Source organism: Drosophila ananassae, chromosome XL (assembly GCF_017639315.1).
Source record: "Drosophila ananassae strain 14024-0371.13 chromosome XL, ASM1763931v2, whole genome shotgun sequence".
NCBI lineage: Eukaryota > Metazoa > Arthropoda > Insecta > Diptera > Drosophilidae > Drosophila > Drosophila ananassae.
This window is the reverse complement of record NC_057931.1, coordinates 3,959,241-3,980,695: the sequence shown is the minus strand read 5'-3', so window position 1 is coordinate 3,980,695 and position 21,455 is coordinate 3,959,241. Positions and strand designations below refer to the sequence as shown.

The 21,455-nt window shown below is 37.6% G+C and overlaps 2 protein-coding genes across 10 annotated transcripts in view; one reads left to right on the top strand and one right to left on the bottom strand.

Annotated features, from left to right (window-relative positions):
* LOC6504085 overlaps positions 1-21,455 on the bottom strand; it is a 100,664-nt gene that overhangs the window by 17,087 nt on the left and 62,122 nt on the right. For 6 of the 7 annotated variants that reach the window (XM_044716713.1, XM_032453553.2, XM_032453554.2 and 3 more), the window contains 2 exons: positions 15,052-15,161; positions 14,451-14,616 (listed from right to left, as the gene is read on the bottom strand). In XM_044716713.1, the coding sequence (XP_044572648.1) occupies positions 14,451-14,616; positions 15,052-15,161 (276 nt within the window). Of the gene's footprint in view, positions 1-14,450; positions 14,617-15,051; positions 15,162-15,224; positions 15,317-21,455 lie in introns of those variants that run through there. The other variant, XM_044716714.1, reaches the window with a different exon arrangement.
* On the top strand, positions 7,549-10,075 carry LOC116655687. 3 transcript variants are annotated; one of them, XR_006507570.1, is made up of 3 exons: positions 7,549-7,732; positions 7,983-9,503; positions 9,719-10,075. XR_006507570.1 is itself a non-coding variant. In XM_032453555.2 (2 exons), the coding sequence occupies exons 1-2, from the start codon at positions 7,588-7,590 to the stop codon at positions 9,302-9,304; spliced, it is 1,467 nt and encodes a 488-aa protein (XP_032309446.1). In that variant the 5' UTR covers positions 7,549-7,587; the 3' UTR covers positions 9,305-10,075. The 3 variants fall into 3 exon arrangements, 1 of the variants encoding a protein (XP_032309446.1); XR_004310750.2 differs by having other exon boundaries at positions 9,560-10,075; XM_032453555.2 differs by having other exon boundaries at positions 7,983-10,075.

Below are 21,455 nucleotides of genomic sequence, written 5' to 3'. Positions count from 1 at the left end.
GCCATCTCGTCCATGTTCTCGTCCTAGTCCTCATCCTAGTCGCAGTCGTCCTGGCTGCCACATAATCCAGTTTTTGCAAATGTTGAAGCGAAAGCTTCGAACGTGATGATAACCCTTTGCCGAGCTCAAAATGGAAATTTTCACATGTCACGGCAAACGATTGCAACGTGACGGCAGTGACCACGCCCCCCCACTTCTTTCCATCAGTCACGGAGGCGGAAAGGATTCTACTACTATTTTTTCTTTTTTTTTCCCGTTTTTTTTTTTTACGTTTTCAGTTAGGTTGGAGTAAATGCTTTTTACCATTGGGGATATACACGAGAAACCTGGATTGATTTGTTGTTAGCTATTTGCCAGGTTTTTACGGCTTTTTATGGGATTTCGTTTGAGATTTTTGAGTATTTTTTAAAGATTCTATTAGTTGATTTATTGGTTTATCGATTTAATCGATAATAATAGATTTATCTTGATTTTTTATATTTTTTAAGGATTTTACAAGATTATATTTCAACCTAATTTTGTAGCCTTTGTTTAAAAAATAATAATATTTTAACTGAATAAAATCGAATAATAAAACATAAATACTAATTAAGTTAATTTCTTAAAAATAAAACATAATTAATCAAAAATTATTTTAAAGATTTTAATCATTTATATTTTTAACCAAGGCTCTTCAACCATTTTGTAGATAAACAATCGATAATTATCGACAGTTTATGAGTATCGATGAGTAAGTGGAGTGTGTGTGAAAGTGCCAGTGTGTTGACAGTGGTTTTAGTGTCTCAGTTTCTGCATAGTTGCTCGTTTTTTCTCTGAGTGTGTGAGTGTGTGTGCACTGGTGGACTGAGTTAGATGATCGCATCACGCTGCCATTGCATTCCACTTCACTTTCTCCTCTCCACTTTCACTTTCACTTGCACTAGCACATCCGCTGACGGCGACTTTGCCGTTTCCGTTTCCGCTACCGTTTCCATTTCCGTTTCCGATTTACAAATCAGACTCAAATGTTCAAATTTAAATTCCAAAAATTTTCGCGTTTTTTAAAGGGCTTTACAAAGACATTTTTATTTTTTATTTATTTTTTTTTTAATATGTGCTCCAGCTGGCTCACTCACTGTAAGAAGTAACACCAAGCGGCTCTGATAAAAAACGCTTTGATGGTTACAATTTACAGTGAACGATGCCAGCCACGGAATTTTCTCACATGCAGCGAAACAACGTGGCGTATGCGTGATATTTTCTCTTTTTTTTTCGGTTGCTGTTGCTTCAGTGCCTGTGTATCCTGTGCTTGTTTTGGTTTTCGGTTTGTGTTGTGGCCTTGACTTCAAGTCAAGAAAAACAAATTTAAATCTTTTCGACTTTCACCCCGTAAGCTTAAAATTCTTATTAATAATTTAACAAACAAAAAAAATCAGGAAAGCAAAAGAGAAGAAGGCCAAGGCATTAAAATTCATTAAAGCGCAAATATCAAATAAGAGATAATAAAAAACGAAGAAGGGGATTTGTATTTTTTTTTTCTGACAAGGGGTTACCTGCTGATGGTAGCGATAGGGCAGCACTTTTCCAGCCACTTTTCAAATGGCCAAAAAAAAAAAAGAATGTTCTGGCCCCCCAGCCGGGCATTTGCATAAAAGCCAACTAATTTTTTGTGTTAGCCACCCTGTTTGCGTTTAATCAAAAAACGTAGAAAACGACCAGCAAATGGTTCTCTTTTTTTTTTTTTTTGTAAACTACGAAGACCCCCGAAAATGTTTGATGTGTCAGCGGTGGAAAATTTGGGGGAGGAGGAGGCGTGGCCAGGGGGTTGTTAAATTATAATTGGTCGCAGAAATGCTTAGCCAGCGGGTTATAAACCAAAAAATATAGACCGACCTTTGCAGAATCATCTAGATTCTGTTCTCCAACAGAACAAATATCCACAAAGATGATTAAAACAAATTAAATATCTTTGAGTTTTACGTTGTTACATTTTTTCTTTATAAAATTCAAAGTTATTTAACAGTTTAAGCATTTTTGTATTAAGATTCATGTTTTTCAGAAAAGAGCTTAAAACTTACCCTTACAATATTTCTATTTATTTCATAATTATTTAATATAAAAATTATTTAATAAATAAAACATACATGTATAAAAAATACAAAATTATTAAAAAAAATTTATCTTAAATATTTTCATTTAATATATTATGTTTAAAATAAAAAAAAGCCTCTCAGACTTACACACACATGACAGAACAATGCGTCTTTGTTTTTTTTTGTTTGGTAAGATGTGGGTGGGAGTCGGTAAAAGTGGGCGGGGCCGGAAAAAGAGAAAATTGGAAATTCATGTTGACAAGTGGATGTTGCGTCGACGTCGGCGTAGGCGTCGCTGCCGGCGTCATGTACGTGATGGAAATTTCAATTTTCGAATTATGCGTCACTTGGAGCGCAACTTTCGAATGTGTCTGCAATCGATTAACCGATACCTTGCGGCTATCGAAACAATTGAAAACAAAATGGTGTATTGTAAGGACATGTAAGGACATGGATTACTTGATTAGTTTGTAAAGTTATTTAAATGATTTAGAATCAAAGAATTATTCTATTTTTTTTAAATATTTTTTTTAAGGTAATCTCTAGCCCAACATACTCTTAAAAAAAAGGGAATTTCATTTAAAAAAACCCCACTAGATTAAAGCAATATTTGCTTTTCCTTTTTTTCTATCATTCAATACTTAATCTCCAATTAATTTTTATTTCCTTTAAAGTGCTCTTAAAAAAGTTTAAAAAAAAAGTAAACAAAAATATGCCTAGTGTAGAGAGCCATAATGAGCCTAATGTAATGATCATTAGAAATAGGCCGAATGGCTGACCTCATGCACTTTTGTTAATCAAGTTGCAAATTGGCCAATAAGCTGCAAAGAGCCGACAGGACACACGTCCTTAAAAGCCAAAACCCAAAGCCAAAGCCATTGGCCAGCAATTTTGCGGTCGGTCAGAGTCCAAAATGCAAATGTCGACCCACTCCTCTCCCTCTTAGACATTTTGGGTTTCTGGTTTTTGGCCATTTGTGTCGTTTTTGGGTTGGGACATGGGTCAAGTGGCATAAGCGATCCAATATTGGTTAGCCAGCCAGTTGAATGGTAATTAAATGCCCAAAAATTGGCAAATACTTCAGATTTTTTCACATCAAGTGTTGGTGGAGTGGCTCGAGTGGATTTAATTTTGGCCAGAAAATAACAATATTTATGTTTATTTTATTTATTTAATAATTATAAAAAGTGCACATAAAGAAAAGGGTAACTAGAAATTTTTATAAAAAAAACTAAGCCAGTAAACTGATCCTAGTATCCTTTTCTTTTATTTCCCCAATTTAAAAGCCATTTTTTTTTGATAATTTTCCCCAAAAAACACCATTTATAATAATGCCAGAGAGGAAAACCCCCTGAAGAGCACTTGTCCTCCGATTATTGTTATAAATTTGTCAATCTTAAAATTATATAGTACTTATCCTGACATCGACCTGCCACCTCGAGGTGCCCCCTTTCAGGCTTTCCATTCAATTTACCTGAAACGATAAAGAAAAAAAAACAAAAAAACATAAATCACACATCCAATCATTTCGTGTATCATATATGGCCTGTAATTTCACACTTTTTTTGGCGAAAAAAAACTTTCTCGTTTTTTGTTTGAAAAGTTGGAACCGCAGGAAACTCTTGTGTGTTGTTTTTTTTTGTGTAAATACTTTTGATGTTGAGATTCGTGAGATTCATGTCATCGCAGGTGGAATTTGTTGCCCTTGACAATTTTTTTTTTATTTTTTTTTTTGGAAAAATAAAGGATTATTTCCAACAAAGACGAGATAGGGGTGGAGGTGAAATATTCATGTCTATGGGTTGTTCGGGAGATTTATTTTGTTGCCTTGGGGGGGCAACATCATAATCACTTTGCAACCTAATGCCCAAATACAAAGTGGGGCGTGGCCCACTGTGACACAGTGTGTGCTGAAAAGTTTTCGTTCAGGCAGCTGTCGCGGTTCCCTCTTTTTTTTTTATCCTTCACGCTTGCAAATGAAGTGCTAAATTATGCTAAGTGTCCCACAAAATGTGATTTCAGGGCAGATCCGGTGGCTCTTGGCCTCTGCCTTACAACTTGACAAATATATTGGGCTTTAAAACATTTTTTTTTAACAACAAATCATTGAGAAAACTTCAAATATTGCCAAGAATTAAATGAATCTTAAAACTCTTTCGAGGAATATTCAAAAAAAAAAATTAGTATGTCTTTGGGTTGAACAATTGTTGGCACATTTAAAGGACATTTAGCTTTACACTTGCCTTTGTCCTTGTCGCGAACAGACGACTTTCGTGTCCTATGAAAACAAATTACTTTCGAGCGAGTAATCACGGAGAAAATCGAGCCAAGGCATTGAAATGCCGTAGAGACTGGAGTGAGTGAGTTTTCTGTTTTTTTTTTTCAGTTTTTGTTTTATTTCTTGCTTGCGTCATTGCTTCAATTACGGTTGAGCAACAGATTCCGTGATTTCTACGGGCGTAGTCTTTGTTTTTCTTTTGCCATACCCTTCTTTGAGAAGGTATTTCTAATTTAAATAATTTCCCTTTGAGGCCAAAACAAAAATACTCTCTCAGATGCTTTGGCAGCACTTTTTCATACTCACTCTCTTTTTTACTCTCACTCTCTTTCTCCCAATACAAGATCAATGGCTCTCTGTTTGTCCCGTTATCTTTTAAAAGCTTCTAATAGAACTAGTAGGTGACGAATTTATTTTATTTTTAATTTTCAATAATGAATAAATAAAAAGAGTATTAAATAGTTGTCTTTACATCAAAGGTATAATCTTTCTTCTTACTTTCTTCATTTTATTTTATTCCAACCCGATGATATGCGAATTATGTGCGCCGAAAAGTATGCAAAGAAACGAACAACAGAAAAGTGGGCCAAACCTCAACCAAAACCGAAAAATCTCTGGTAATTCATATAGAAAACCAGGCGTCAGCAAAGGAAATTGAAAGCTTCCGGTTTTTCTCATATATACGTATAGTACTCTCCCCCCTACTGTTTACCAATAACAAAAGTTTTGTGCTCCAAGATAAGATAGGATTTCTGTTTTTGTAAAAAAGAAATCAATTAAACATGAAAATGAAATTATGAAAGCAAAATAAATAGTTATTGAATTCGAGGCAATGCAATTTTATTAAAAATGCATAAGTCATTGAAGAGTGAAAATGGAATTGAAAGATAAAAATGAAAGATAACTTAAATGAAATGGATATTTTGTATTTTTAATTAAGAAGAGAGGAAAAGGAATGGGAATGGGAAAGAAAAGCCTACGATTTCCCGGAGAAAGTTGAAAATATTAAATTGCAGAATGCAATTAGTAAATGAAAAAGTAATAAATGAATCTTAAGGTTTTTCCGAAAAGGGCGAATAATTTATCATGATGCCTGGCATCCACCAACTATCATTATTCATGAATGCAATTTCGATAATTGCCCTGGCTATTTTGCACAGTGTATGTGATGATTTTGCTATTTTTTCTCCTTCTATATTTTTCTCCCCATTTCTATTCGCCATATGACCCTTCTCCTTCTCCTTTCTTTTCCTTCACGGATAAGTGAATGAAAACGAAACTTTAATTGAAACGAACGTTTGGTGTGCGTTTTTGGGTTAAGTGATTGATTATGTCTTGTTTGCGATACACACATGTGTGTGTGTGTGGGTGTGCGTAAGAAACCTATGTGTTCAGCAATTACACTGAGAGAAAGTGCTTCTAAGAGATTTCTGAACAAGTTGTAAGGCTAGATTTCTGAATCTTTTTAATAGAGAAATTTATCAATTATTAATTAGATCATTTTGAGTAATTAATTTTATATTGATTATTAAATTATATACCTTCAAACTTTTTTTTTTATATTTATAAAGGTAAAGCTATTATTTAATTAAGTGTGTTTTAGTCTTTAGAGTAACTTTACTCAAAATATATTTTTAATTTTGTATGAATCTTCAAAAAAAACCTCAATCCTTCCTTTTAAATAAGAGAATTGTTGATAAATATTAAATAATATATTTCGATAAATGCTTTTATATTTAAACTTCTTTGTAGTTGTTTTTTAGTTTTTTAATTTATTAATTTATTAAATTTCTATTTATTTTCTATTTATTTTTGAAGGTTTCTAAGTCTAGAACTGTCTTGTTAGGATCGAGGTCTTAAAAAGGTATAAATATTCTTTAAAATTAAAGCTTGAAGCTTTAAAAAAATCATAGATTATAGAATAAATAAAAACCTAAATTTTTAATATTTTTATATGTATTTTTTTCGAGTGCAGTCATTCAAGGAAACGCTTGGCGCCGCTCACATAAATTTCAGCTTGTTTGCTGGTGTTGTTGTTATTATTGTTATGCTGTTTCTGGGCGTGGCAGCTCCTCAAAACGCACACACACACCTACAAACACACACTTACACACACATGGTGGAAAATTGGAAAGGCAACGTGACAGACTGACAGACGGGCAGGTATTTTTTTAATGACCCTATATTGTATATAGAAATATACATATATATATTTTTGTATATGTATATATGTATATATGTGTGTGTGTATGTGTGTTATGTATGTGTGTGTAGAGTACAACGTCTACTGAGGGTGGCCGCAGAAACTTTGACAATGCCAGTCGGCTGGCTACAATTCATTCAGACAAAAAGTTCGCTACAATAAAAACGAACCGCGCGCGAAATCGAATCAATAATTTAATGCAGGTGGTGCTGCCTACGTAGGTATTACTTCCGAGCTTACTCCCTCACCCCTCGCCTCCCCTCCCCTCCCCTCCCCTTCCCTTATCAAAGCCCCCATGTCCGTGCCCTTGAGGGGGAGAATTTTCCGCCCTCTGTTTGATTTTTCCCTCGCAGACCCCCCTCGCACCCTTCAAGAGAAAACTCACATTTCAGCCGCAGGCTCAGTAAAAACGAGAGACGGACAAGCGGACAGACGGACAGGGGGACATGCGGACAGGGGGACTGCCAACTGCTTTTGTCATTTTGGTCATTTTTTGCCATTTTGGCCAAGTTAACGCACCGTCGACATCGAAATCGACGCTGACGTACATAATAATGTCTTCCAGCCAGGGACTTGGCTTGTTTGCCGCTTGTTAGGGTCCCCTTTTTTTGTTCGATTCTTTTTTTATTTATTTTATTTTTTATTTCAATCATCCCCCACCCTGTCTTCAATCATCAATTGCCCAAAAATTGGCCAATTTCTGGGCGATACATGAGAACCTTAATCTGAATGAGACGTTTTTTTTTGGGAGTTACTTAAGGTTACTTAACTAATTCCTTTAATTTAATGTCTCCATTCACTAAGGTTTTCATTCATCAATTTTTAGAGAAAATATTTTCTACTTTTTTTTTTTTTATCAGGCCTGAGATAAAGAGCCAACTATTTCTTTTATATATATTTTCAAAAGATATTTTTTTCAATTATTGAAATTGCTTATTGAGAGATGCGATGTTTTATCAAAAAACAAGAAAATATGTTTAAGTAATCGAAAGAAGTTAGAAGAACCTCCAGTGACCGATGTCATTTCAAACGCAATGGTCTACAGACTCTGTCGGAACTTCAGGAGGCCTCTGATCTTTTTTATGAGCGGCTTCTGTCTCCTCCTACTCGTCCAACTGCGCCAGCCCAGCTCCAGTTCCCTTCCCGGCCAGCCACTGGCTCAGAAATATTCTCCAAGAGGTATTAAGAGTTATACAAAATATTAAAAAATTGGCTTTAAAAGTGTTACAAGAGAGGGGTTGGGACAGAAACTTTTTATAAAATTTTTGGGAGTAGAGTTTTGAGATATTATAATATAGATATAGAGAAGAAGCTAAACTATATAGGTTTTGTAGATTCTGATATTTTCAGAATGATAGTAGATGACTATTGATTTAAAAAACACAAAAATAAATCACTTAAGCCTAAAATGTATCTCAAACTCCAATAGATCTCCAGGGCTCTGAATATTTGGACTACCACGGAGAAGATGAACAGAATATAGAGGATTTTTTGAAGGCCAACGAGGACCCGTTTTGGATTAAAAAGGAGGAGTGTGCCCCGTATCCCCTCTTCGAGAACATCAACTTCAACCATCCGCACTTCCAAGAAACAAAAGGCGGGAATCTGACCTACTACATATATGGAGCGTACTACGATCGGAGGCATACGATACCGGAAATAGTCGTCCTGGCGATGATCAGCACAGTGACAGGACCCTATCCTACCACCTACTGCCAGATGTGGTTCGATGGCGAGTCACAGGCGGAGATAGCGGAGCTGCACGACACCAAACTGGGATGGTACGAGACCTGGGGCAACATGGAGGGTCTGGCCTATCCCACCCTGCTCACCTTCAAGGTCGCCTCCCGAAGGATACCCCAGCTGGTGGCCCTCGTATTCGACGATCGCTGCAATGTGGCCCTGAATGCGGTGAAGGTGGTCCAGCCACCGTCCAGTCAGGACGAGGAAAGGATGCGATCGGATGGCAAACTGAGAACAGGGATATGTGTCAAGTATCTTAAATTTCCCCATGAGGATATAACCCTGCCACTGGTGGAGTGGATGGAAATGATGAAGATCCTGGGAGCTAGCCGAGTGACTGCCTATGACATCGGAGAGATGCATCCGAACACCTCAAGGACCTTGGCGAAGTACACGAACGACGGCTACCTGGACTACAGGCCGTACAAGTTGCTTAACATTTGGAAGGAGCACGATCTGCTGTGCTATCGCCTCAACGAGGTTCTACTGTACAACGACTGTCTGTACCGGAATATGTACGATTTCGACTACATAGCCGTCATTGATGTGGACGAGGTGCCGATGCCCCTCGGTAATTTAACCAATTGGTCCGATCTGCTCCAGGTATTGATTACTCGCGATGTGGAGTGCTCATCGCGAAGCAGTTATTGCTTCCGTAATGTCTACTATCCGCGGCAACTGCCGCCGGATCCCACAATGCCGAAGGACTTTCCGATGCTCTCCCATTTGACACGAGTGGCGGAGCACAATCATCCGGCATTCCACCCGAAATGTTTACACAACACCGATTCGGTGGCACTGTTGCACAATCACTTTCCACTCGCCTGGCATGATGCAAGTGCCCCCGAAACAGTGCCCCTGGACCTCGGCCAATTGCAACATTATCGGTATGTTGAGGACAAGAAGACACTGGAGGAGCCGCCCCCCCAACGAGATGATAATATCCGTCGATTCAGGCATCAGCTCATTCGTAATTCGCGGAAAGTTCATCACCAATTGGGATTGTAGGAGGAGGAGGCTACAGGCTAGAGGCTAGAGGCCAAAAAAGGCATATTGATTGTATTTTAATTGCTTTTTCGGTACATTTAAGAGGCTTAAATTGGCGGCCACGTGCCACACCAGGCGGCTACGTGCCACCTTTTTCGTTTTTGTCGCTGCCACGTCAGCAGGATAATAATTGCTTATTGACAGGAGGTCACTAGTTTGTGTGAGTATCTGTATCTGTATGTGTGTGTGATAGAAAAGTTTGCTTTTTCTATTTAGCTTAGCCGCATTAAAAGGACACAAGACACAGGACACACACACAGGACACAACATCCCACCAACACACTTTGTTTACTGACCCGGAATACTGAATACCAAATTCTTACCTTAATTGATAAACAATGTCTAGATACAAATTTTTTTCTTTTTTTTTTTTAGGGGCTAGAACTAGAATACATTACCAATTTAAATGAGAATTAGTTCTAAGACTAAAGGACTTCCGTCTTGGAAGGAGATATTGATTAAGAAATATATATATTAATGCTTTATATTAATAATAAATATTATTTGCTTCTGGCCCTGTTTCTTTTTATTTGAAAGCCAAGAAAAGACAACAACAAGCCTTCAGGCATTTATTTAAACCAACTTGCCAGTCAATAGCCCCATTTAGACAAAAAAAAAGAAAGTCAATTGAGAACAATGTCCTGAATAATTGTCTGAAATCCGGCAAGGATGTCTCTGACAAATTGGCAGACAAATGAAAAGGAACCGCACTAAAGCAAAATATTAATTTAATTTAGGATGCAATGGCCGAAAGGATGCTTTTGGAATTTTGTGATTTGTGAATGCGGTTTGTCCTTTGTACTTTGAAGGTATTTCTTTTAATTGGTTGTGTCTTAGTCTTAGTTCTTGAAATAATTCAAGAAATGTCTTGAAAATGCAAATATCCTCAAGTAATGTCCTTTCTTTTCGATAAACTATCAAAAGAAATAAAGTGAAACTCAACGACTATGCTGGATATTAATTAAAATGATTGATTGATTTTGATTGAAATGATTTTGAACAAAATCCCAACACACTGGGTGTGTTGAGTCATAAATATCCCCTTAGAACATCATATTTATTAAATGGACAAGTCGGGCATAAATTAAAATCATTTTTCATTCAACAAATGAGACACCGAATGCGTGCCAGAACATATTAAAATATTAAAAATGGCAAACAATGATGAAGGAGCCACACACAAAATAGACAAAAAACAAAATATAAATAATACAAAAAAAATGAAAATGAAAATGAAAGGAAAAACCTGCTCCTACTTCTGGCACAACAAAAAAAAAACAAAAAAAGAAAACACCAACTGACAAATGAACGTTAAAAGTGCGCGACAATTTTTCCTTTTCATGGCGGGCTTTTGAATTTATTATGGCAGCAAATGACAGCCAACTCCAGAGCTGAGCTAGGGGGCGTGGCCAATACCAAAATGGAATGGCAAAGTGATAAATTGACAGACGGTGTGCCAGAGGGGGCGTGGCTCATCCTTAAATAGAGTGGGTGTGGGGGGTGGATTCTTCTTTTTTATGACTGCCTGGTGGGTATCCTGGCGGGTATCCTGGCTAGGTAGCCTGCCAGCCATCCTGCCTGTCTATTCTTAGGCAATATCCTCAAACAATTATCCCGCTAATAATGCATATTAAAATGTAAATGCCTTTTCGGCCAGGTGAGAGATGGCCAGGATCTACCTCCATTCAGTCGCCAAATTTATGGCCAAAACCAAATGACAAAGCTCTGAATAATGGCAGGATATATACAAGCTGCGATATATATTTATATTCAAAGGACAATGAGCAAATTAATGGCTGGAGGCTCAGCCAGAGGTTGCTTGTTTGAAGGCAGATTTTTTATCTTTTTAATTTAAAAGGAGTTTTAATTTAAATAATTTTTAGAAGGATAAATAATAAAAGTCTATTTGTGGCTTAGTTTCTCTTCATTTTAAAGCCAAGATAAGAAAAGATTAAATAATAAAATAAATAGTAAAATAATTCATAGTCTTCAGAGTCCTTTAAGAAAAATATTTGTTAAAAATATATTTTTATTCTAACTCTCAGAAAAAACTCTCCCAAGAAACTAAAAATAAAATAAGCCAAGACTGAATTAAATTTCCAGTGGAAAAAGAAAAGAAAGCCAAGAAAGGACCTTGGTCCTTGGTCGATCTGCCAGGGTCATCAAATAGATTAAATAAATGCAGTAAATAAATCATTTAGCGCGTCTGGAGTAACGTATACGCCACGTAGGTCACGGAGCACACGTTTATGGCCCAAATCGCGCACGAGAGTTATAAACACGTATTATACATATAACCAAAAAAAAAAAAAAAATACGAAAAGAGAAAAAGGAAGTTGAAGCAACAAGGATACATATACCGACCGTAACAGTAACAGTTACAGTTACAGTTAGAAATACAAATACAGATAGAGTTGTTAGAGAGGGAAGGGCCATGTGAGTACGTGACAATTAAATTTATGAAATACTATAGGTTCTGTTTTTGGCCGGAAACGGAAACGAAAATGGCAACGGAAACGGAAACGGAAAAGGCCAAAGGCGCTAGTGGGAGTCTAGAAACCAAAATCCAAAGTTGAAAAGTCAGTTCAAGGAGGGCGAATTATTGTGCGTGACTGTTGCCAGGATTCTGGGATAAAATTGGCCCATTAGCGAGTTGAGAAAAGATAGCCCAGTATGGGCTTTATGTCTTAGCCTGGCTAAGAGCATTAATACCAACAAGGTAATGGCTCTCTTTAAGTACTATGAGTATTTAAAAAAAAAAATATACCTTTAAGGACACCTCGAAAAAAAATCTATAAATGCTGATAGAGAACCGATCGATTTAGCTTTTCGAAAAAAAAAAGAAAAATCTAAAAGCAAATAAAAGTAGTACTGTGTAGCATTGTGTTTCCACTCTCTTGACTTTGTTGCAACTGCAAACAATTGCACTTGCCACTGCCCCCTTTCCGAGTATTTGTAAAGGATATATATACTAGTATATCCTGGACTGTATAGAGGGCAGGGGGAACTGGATGTCGCGTTTCAAAGCAGCAAGTGCTGCACTCAAATGTGACATGCATCAAATCACTTTACTCGAGTGCACACTTAATGTCGCTTCAAATGAGCCCAGCTGAGCATTAATACGGATGCGGATATAAGGATATTTTTTTTCTATTTTTCTTTAGATAGATTTTAAGCTTCTCTGAACTGCAATATGTTTGTTATTTTCGTATTTTTAAAAATCCTTCACAATTCCCTATCATGTTTCTGTAAATTGTTCGATTAATTAAGCTTGTCAGTAATTGATGGACAGTGGCTGTTGGGGAATAATTGAGAGAAAAATACTCCAAAATATAATTGCACTACCAATCGCTTGTCAATAATATTCAACTGGCAATAGTATTTAATATTTAACAGCCCCACCCATCACCCATCGCCCATCGGAGTGGCATCTGGACGGGCCTCGTTTCCGAATATATTTGTATATATATATATATATTTTTTTTGGCCAGTACCCAGTAGCCAGTATTTTCCATCGTATTTTCGGCATATTGTAATTAAAATGAACTCCCAAAAAAAAAAGGGGGCGGAGTGAGGAGAGGGGTCAAAGAGTATCCCGGGCAAAAGTTTCGTAATAAAAATCCAGTTAATAAACTTTGCATTCCTGCTCGCATAGCACGGCTTACATGTGTATATTTTTTATATATATTATATCTAGACGGATATCTGGCAACTGATAAATAATATTAAGAAATGTTCTGTATACTTCTTATTTTTATTTCCCCCAAAGAGTGAGGGGGGACTTTTTAATTAAATCGTTTGCCAGCAAACTGAGAAAAAAAAAATAAATAAAATGGCATGAAGACGAGAGGAAATAAAGTAAAAATGAAAACCGAATTGAAAGTTTATGTCAGCGAAAAATGGTGGTTCTATCTGACTGTGTGTTTGTTTGTCTCTCTGTGTGTGTGTGTGTGTGTGTGAGTGTGTGTTTGTATTTGTGTGAGTGAGCAACCCAACGTCAAATATGTTTGAACAACTTTATTATGCAAAATGCCAAACATTCTCCAACTTGTAGACGTGGCGCTCTCGCGTTTACCCTTCTCTTTTCCTCATTCTCCTGCCATCTCTTTCCATTTCTTTTTTTTTCTTTCCATGCCTCTGTGTGTGTGTGTGTGTGCCCGTATCCTTAAATGTGAGTGTGTGCGTGGGTGAGTGAGTAGATTGCTGTGCGCGCAAATCTCATTTGAATTATAATGATGACGCCATGCAGACACACACACACACTTATACACACACATACACATCCTAAGACTCACACACACACACACAATGGGACAACAAAAAACATAAGTTTATCCTTCGAAAGGGTTGCCTATTCGAAGCGGCTTATATCCTGGCAAATTTTTATTTGTGTTTGGGTTTTGGGATTAAAAGCAGGGGTTTTAGGCTTTCTCCTGAATAAATTATACATTTTTAAATGCGGAAATTGATGAATTTTTTATTTCAAGAGTCTAAAAATGTTTAATTTATTTTTTTGTGGGTTTGTACAATTTAAAAAAAAATTGTACTTTGCTTCTGTTTTTCATTACTAGCTTAAATGGATTTCATGTCTTTCTCAATGTATTGTTTCAAAATTGAAACAAAAAAAATGAAATTGTTAAAAAATATAAAACAAATATTAAATATAATATATTTTATTTTAAACTCTAAAGAGAGAGCTTAAAGCCACAAAAGATCAAGAACTATTCTTTAAAGTCCTTCTAAAAGTTACTCAAAGGCAAGAAACATAAGTATTTTCAAATAAAAACCTTTTGAAAAACTCTTCAAAAATTATCAAGAAAACTTAAAGACTTTATGTTTTAAACAGAAACCATATGAAATCCAATTAAGCAGGAAAATTTGCGCCAATTTAAGGGATATATCAGAGGCTTTGCCAGCAAAGTTTGGTAACCGTGGCGATTTCGAGGCATAATACTCTTGTTGGAGAATATGTGCCAGGTGACTGGTGCCTGGGCCTGGGCCTGGGTCTGGGTCTGGGCCTGGTACCTGAGCCTGTACTGAGTGTGTGTGTGTGTGTAAGGATATAGAGTACTCTACCAAATAGTATGGACAGAGACCGCACACATACCTGAACATGCTTGCGGCGGCAGTGGAAATATCAGCGTGGTGGAGCTCTTCCGCCTGGCAACCGCGCATCCGAGGGATTGGGGCTTGAAGCTCCGCAATTGTTGCATGAAATCGGAGCACTCCATTAGGGCCACGTCCGCGAAATGCAGGTCGCACAGTATCTGGTTCTGCAAAAAAAAAAAAGGGCCAAAAAAAAAAGAATGAGGCAAGTGTGAGTTATACAAGTAAGCACAAATGGGAGGCAGGATGGTCGGTTTGATGGTGGCAAGGACTCGACTGTAAATGATTTATTCGCAACTCATTTTTTATTATTTTTCATGGCCCACATGGTGTATGTAATTTTGATTAAGGCACTTGCCACAGTCTCGCCTCGGTTCTCTGTTCTCCGTTCGTGCAACATAAACGTGCATCCGTCATTCTCATTCTGGATGTAATGAGACCCGTTTTTATGTTCGTCCCTCCATCCCAAATGAGCGAATGCATTTCAAATGAGTTCATCTTTCATCCTTCCAACTCAATGAAAATTAAATCCCATTAATCAGGTGTTGAGCTTGCATTTTAATTTATTTTTTGGTTGGAATTGGAATTTTTTTGAAACTTACCTTGAATCTCCTGGCCCGTTTCTGATTGGGCCCGGTTAGGTTCAGACCGCAGGAATTGCAGCGCAGACATTCCTCATGATAGTGATTGTTGTCGTAGAGCGGCGAGGGTTCTGAAAAAAAAACAGTCACAAGTCGTATATTGAGTGATGTTTTGCAAATTTGAGAGTACGAACCCCAAGCCCATTAATTTGCATAACCATAAGCCAAATATTCCACCCCATCATCCTATTTTTCTTCCTGGTCCACTAGACTACATGCACCAGCTGGCAAAAGCGACTCAATTACAAACGGAAATGAGTTTCTAATACAAGCAAATTGCAAAAGGATAGGGTCTACATTTGTATATATATGTATATAGGGGGTATAGCCCTCTCTAGAGTAGGAAAAAGAAGGCCATATAGCTTTAGAAAGAGCAAGAAAGATAGGGGGGGGTCACAAAATTGTTGCTTGTCGAGTTGATGAATGGCTGTTGATGGGCTTGCCTTATACCCTAACCGCAGTCTGGCTAATTCCATTTTCCCACAAACTTTGCCCAACATTTTCCGGGACAAAGTTTCCGGACTTTACTTTCAAAGCTTATAATTTTTGGTTTATTTTTAGAGAGAGAGAGAACTTTTGACATTTTGAATAGGTTGCCAAAAATGGATTGTAAGTTGTCTATTTTTTGAATTACTAGTTACTAGTCTCTTTTTAGTAGAAAAAGGATTTTCCATTTAATAGTTGACATATTTTTTCGAAATAATCCGCAGAAGACCAACTCTTATTTATTATTTTTATCCCTTAACTTTTTTGGCAAAGTTTACAAAACTGTCTTTTAATTAAATACCATAATTGCCTTAAATTAAAAGAGTATTTTGTAACTACTCCTTTCTGTATATAAATTTTTTTATTTGAAGGAAGAGGAGTGGCAGGAAAGAGTCCTTGTTGTATATATGTATTTTGGTTTTTTTTTTTTTGGGAGGTCGGTCTAGTAATCAAGTAGCTGTAATAATGAGCACGTGTGCGTGGTTCTCTGTTTGCCTCGACACCGGAAATCATAATTAAATGAATCAGGCAAGCGGAAACACATTATGAGCTGACACTCAAACACACACACACACACACACACACCCCTATAGAGGGGGGAAACGACCTGATCATCATCAAAACCATCATCGAAATCATCATTAAAATCATCATGGCTGTCATCGCATCATCAACTCATATGCGATGCGACTGACTCTAAACAAGCCGGTTGTCCTGTACGACGAGTCCTTCGGCAATCCAGCAAATGTGATTCGCATTTCATTAGCCTTTCACCCCACTGCCAGCCGGTCAGTGGCCACTGGCCACCCCCCCTTATTGGTTTCAATTCAATGATATTATTGTCAAAGCATTGTGCGTGTGTGCCATTATGATATCGTAGTTCTTGTGTCATTGTGCCTGTTGCACGCGGCGTATGCGTAATTTTTGAGTGATTGAGTTTCTTAAGGGCTTAGGGATTTTAGGTATTTATTTTTAATTATTAATTATTAGCTTGTAATGTCTAAAAAGTATTCTGGGCTTTACATTTTCTTGCTGTTGTACCAGGCGTATACTTAATTTTTAGTTTTTAGGGATTGAAGACTTTTTTAAATAATTTTTTTTTATAGTATTATGCTCTTAGGGGTATCTTTGTTAATTAGAAATTATTATTTAATGCCTTAAAAATATTTCTAGACCATTTTTTATAGTCTGTTGCACAGGGCGTATACTAAGTTTAATTATTTTAGTAGTTTCTTGAGAGTTTTTAGGCTATTTATGGCAAAAATACTATTTTTAAATTCCATTAAAGCCTAAAATACAAATTCAAGCTCTTGTAACATCACCTGTTGCTCAGGGCGTATACGTAATCTACCTTAGAGTTAAAATTGTTTTTTGAAAATACCTTGCTCTCTTAGTTTTCTTAAAACTCATAGAGTGAAAATATTTCCAGTACTCATTAAAAGGCAAAAGCCCATACATAATTGCCAAGTATTGTTTTCACGAACTTGCCTTGAATTTTCTAGTCGATACAAAAATGAATCAGGAGTCAGGGAGGATGCCCGCATCCGCCGCACATCCTGGCAAGTTGGTCTGCCTGGCCCACACACACATAGGAGTTGTGTTATGGCCATGTTAGGAATTCCTGGCCAAATGCTAGTGCGAAATACGAATGCGGGCCCCAGAAACTTTACGCATATTTTTGCATTAATGAACCCACTGGTCTTCTTGCTTCGGCTTCTGGTTCGGCTTCTGCTTCTGCTGGTTTTTGGCCTGTTGGCTTTTTGGCTTTTTAGCTTTCTAGTTGTTCGTTGGCAACTGCCAACTGGCGAATGGAATTTGCATTTGATAGCAGGCCAGGAAATGGACTTACCCCTCCACCTAATTGTTCTGCTTCTGCCACAAAAGACACACACAGCACGAAACCTCCCCAAAACTACAAAAAAAAAAAAAAAACTAAAAACTCCCAAAAACTAATGCAATGAATGTCGACCAGATAGCAGTTGTCAGGCTCTGAATACTGAGTATTCTGTGATGATGACCAAACCGACAAAAAAAAAAAAAACAAAAATGTAACAAAAAATCTCTATAAACTGCAGTGCAGAAATCTGAAATCTGCAATCTGCCGCAAATTGCATTGTCAAGTGCAGCACAAAAAAGGACAAGCAGGACGAAATGAGCAACACAAATGGCCAGGACACTCAAAAGGGCTGTCATTCGCTTCATTCCATGGCAGAAGACTCACCTAAGCTGCACAGCGAGAAATATTACAGGTATTTCTAGAATTTTTTTTAAACATATACATAGATAAAAAAAATAATAAAGAAAAGGAAATAATAAAAAAAAACTATCTTTATTTTTAATAAAAAGATAATATTCTTGTAAAAATAATTTCTTTCTGTGTGATTCTTGAGTGAGAGATCCTTGATTTTATATTTCTTGACTTGCCCCCATAGAGTACAGTCTCTCGTTTTAGCCTTTTCTGGGCCCTGATTGTTTCCGTTTAATGGCCCATTAAAATGCCTGAAAAACTATTTACGCTCCGGGCGAAAATTTTAATCAGAAACGCGCAACAAAATTTTTGACTAATTGAAAAACGACAAAATTGAGACCCATTACCCCATTTACCCTTTTTCCCAGTCCTTTGTTGTTTTTTTTGGTGGGGGAGTGGGAGAAAGGTTTGGTTGATTCTCTTTCATATTTTATTGCCATCAAATTTCCCTACCCTCCCCCCTCGCCAAAAATTTTCCACGACTTTTCCTCTCGGCATGGCTTCTTCCTTTTCCCATTTGCCTTTATGACAGCTGCCGCATTGAAAACTTTACTTTGCATCTGCATTTTGCAGCTTGCCTGAAAAAGTGGGAGGGCGGTAGAGGTAGTACAGGGTACAGGGGGCGTGGCAAGCCAAGTTAAGAGTCGAGCGACCGGGCTAATATAAATTCATGACTTTGATAAATTACCAACTAATGACCCAAAAGAATGGCAAACTTCTGGTTTTTAGTGCAGAAATCAAGCGTTAACTTTTTTGGCTTTTCTGGCCAGAGGCGTGGACTTGTAGCTCTTTTGCTGGGAGGTTCTAGCCAATTCAAAACAATGGCCTGCCTAATGGCTTGTGACACTCATTCTACCAGCCTCCCTAGAAAAAAAAAAAATAAGAGATTGGGGCGTGGCATGGTGGGGGCGAATCGGTAGATAAAGCCAACGGACTATGCACTAAATGGCCGAGTTGGCTGAATTGACAGCAAATGCAATTTGTTTAGAGAAATAGTTGCATATAGAAAAAGACTGAGGGATGTTCCAAAGGGGGTAGACCAGTAGGGGGTAGACTGAAGGGGGTGCCAACACTAACTTAATTGAGCGTAAATAATATTGAAGCTGGGACAGAGAACATAGAACGTAGAACAGAGAAAAAACCAGTTAACGTGGCTTCACTGCACTTTCATTAAAATTTGAGCGCACAGGGGCGGCACAAATAAGGACAAAAGAGGGTGCGAATTCATCAGAGGCCCCCCCACCTCCTTGCCACCACCCATCTCCCCTCAACCACTTTGTTATAAGCCAGTGCAACGGAAACCTGTCGATGCAACTAATTTTTGCAACTTTGCAAGAGAATCCTTACTGTTTCGTAAGGAGATCTATCGGAAAAACTAAAAAAGAGCTCCAAATGAAAACTTTTCGCGAAGGTTTTGGCGCAAATTGGTAGGGAATCGGATTAGGAATCTTTTGTGGCATTACGTTTGGAAATCGGCTTACATTTGGCAACCAGATGGACTTAAATCGGAGTCATATCTGCAAAAACAATTTGATTTTGAAGGGGATTCCCCACAAAAATTTGAAAAATGTTGAAAAAATATTTTGTTATGGGGTTTTGATGCAGAACGATGGGGAATCGATGTAGAAAGCGTTTAAGGTATTCCGTTACAGAATCGGATAAGAATTGGCCGAGATATAGCTATGCATCTGGGCCAGATACCAAAATCCAGGATTTTGAAGGGCATCCCCCACAAAAATTTGAAAAATGTTGGAAAAATATTTTGTTGTGGGATTTTGATGCAGAACGATGGGGAATCGGCACAGAAAGCGTTTAAGGTATTCCGTTTGGGAATCGGATAAGAATTGGCCGAAATATAGCTATGGATCTGGGCCAGATACCAAAATCCAGGATTTTGAAGGGGATCCCCCACAAAAATTTGAAAAATGTTGGAAAAATATTTTGTTGTGGGATTTTGATGCAGAACGATGGGGAATCGATGTAGAAAGCGTTTAAGGTATTCCGTTGCAGAATCGGATAAGAATTGGCCGAGATATAGCTATGCATCTGGGCCAGATACCAAAATCCAGGATTTTGAAGGGCATCCCCCACAAAAATTTGAAAAATATTAAAAAAATATTTTGTTGTGGGATTTTGATGCAGAACGATGGGGAATCGGCACAGAAAGCGTTTAAGGTATTCCGTTTGGGAATCGGATAAGAATTGGCCGAAATATAGCTATGGATCTGGGCCAGATACCAAAATCCAGGATTTGGAAGGGGATCCCCCACAAAAATTTGAAAAATGTTGAAAAAATATTTTGTTATGGGGTTTTGATGCAGAACGATGGGGAATCGGCACAGAAAGCGTTTAAGGTATTCCGTTTGGGAATCGGATAAGAATTGGCCGAAATATAGCTATGGATCTGGGCCAGATACTAAAATCCAGGATTTTGAAGGGCATCCCCCACAAAAATTTGAAAAATATTGAAAAAATATTTTGTTGTGGGATTTTGATGCAGAACGATGGGGAATCGGCACAGAAAGCGTTTAAGGTATTCCGTTTGGGAATCGGATAAGAATTGGCCGAAATATAGCTATGGATCTGGGCCAGATACCAAAATCCAGGATTTGGAAGGGGATCCCCCACAAAAATTTGAAAAATGTTGAAAAAATATTTTGTTATGGGGTTTTGATGCAGAACGATGGGGAATCGGCACAGAAAGCGTTTAAGGTATTCCGTTTGGGAATCGGATAAGAATTGGCCGAAATATAGCTATGGATCTGGGTCAGATACCAAAATCCAGGATTTTGAAGGGGATCCCCCACAAAAATTTGAAAAATATTGAAAAAATATTTTGTTGTGGGATTTTGATGCAGAACGATGGGGAATCGGCAAAGAAAGCGTTTAAGGTATTCCGTTTGGGAATCGGATAAGAATTGGCCGAAATATAGCTATGGATCTGGGCCACATGCCAAAATCCAGGATTTTGAAGGGGATCCCCCACAAAAATTTGAAAAATGTTGAAAAAATATTTTGTTGTGGGATTTTGATGCAGAACGATGGGGAATCGGCACAGAAAGCGTTTAAGGTATTCCGTTTGGGAATCGGATAAGAATTGGCCGAAATATAGCTATGGATCTGGGCCACATGCCAAAATCCAGGATTTTGAAGGGGATCCCCCACAAAAATTTGAAAAATATTAAAAAAATATTTTGTTGTGGGATTTTGATGCAGAACGATGGGGAATCGGCACAGAAAGCGTTTAAGGTATTCCGTTTGGGAATCGGATAAGAATTGGCCGAAATATAGCTATGGATCTGGGCCAGATACCAAAATCCAGGATTTTGAAGGGGATCCCCCACAAAAATTTGAAAAATGTTGGAAAAATATTTTGTTGTGGGATTTTGATGCAGAACGATGGGGAATCGGCACAGAAAGCGTTTAAGGTATTCCGTTTGGGAATCGGATAAGAATTGGCCGAAATATAGCTATGGATCTGGGCCAGATACCAAAATCCAGGATTTGGAAGGGGATCCCCCACAAAAATTTGAAAAATGTTGAAAAAATATTTTGTTATGGGGTTTTGATGCAGAACGATGGGGAATCGGCACAGAAAGCGTTTAAGGTATTCCGTTTGGGAATCGGATAA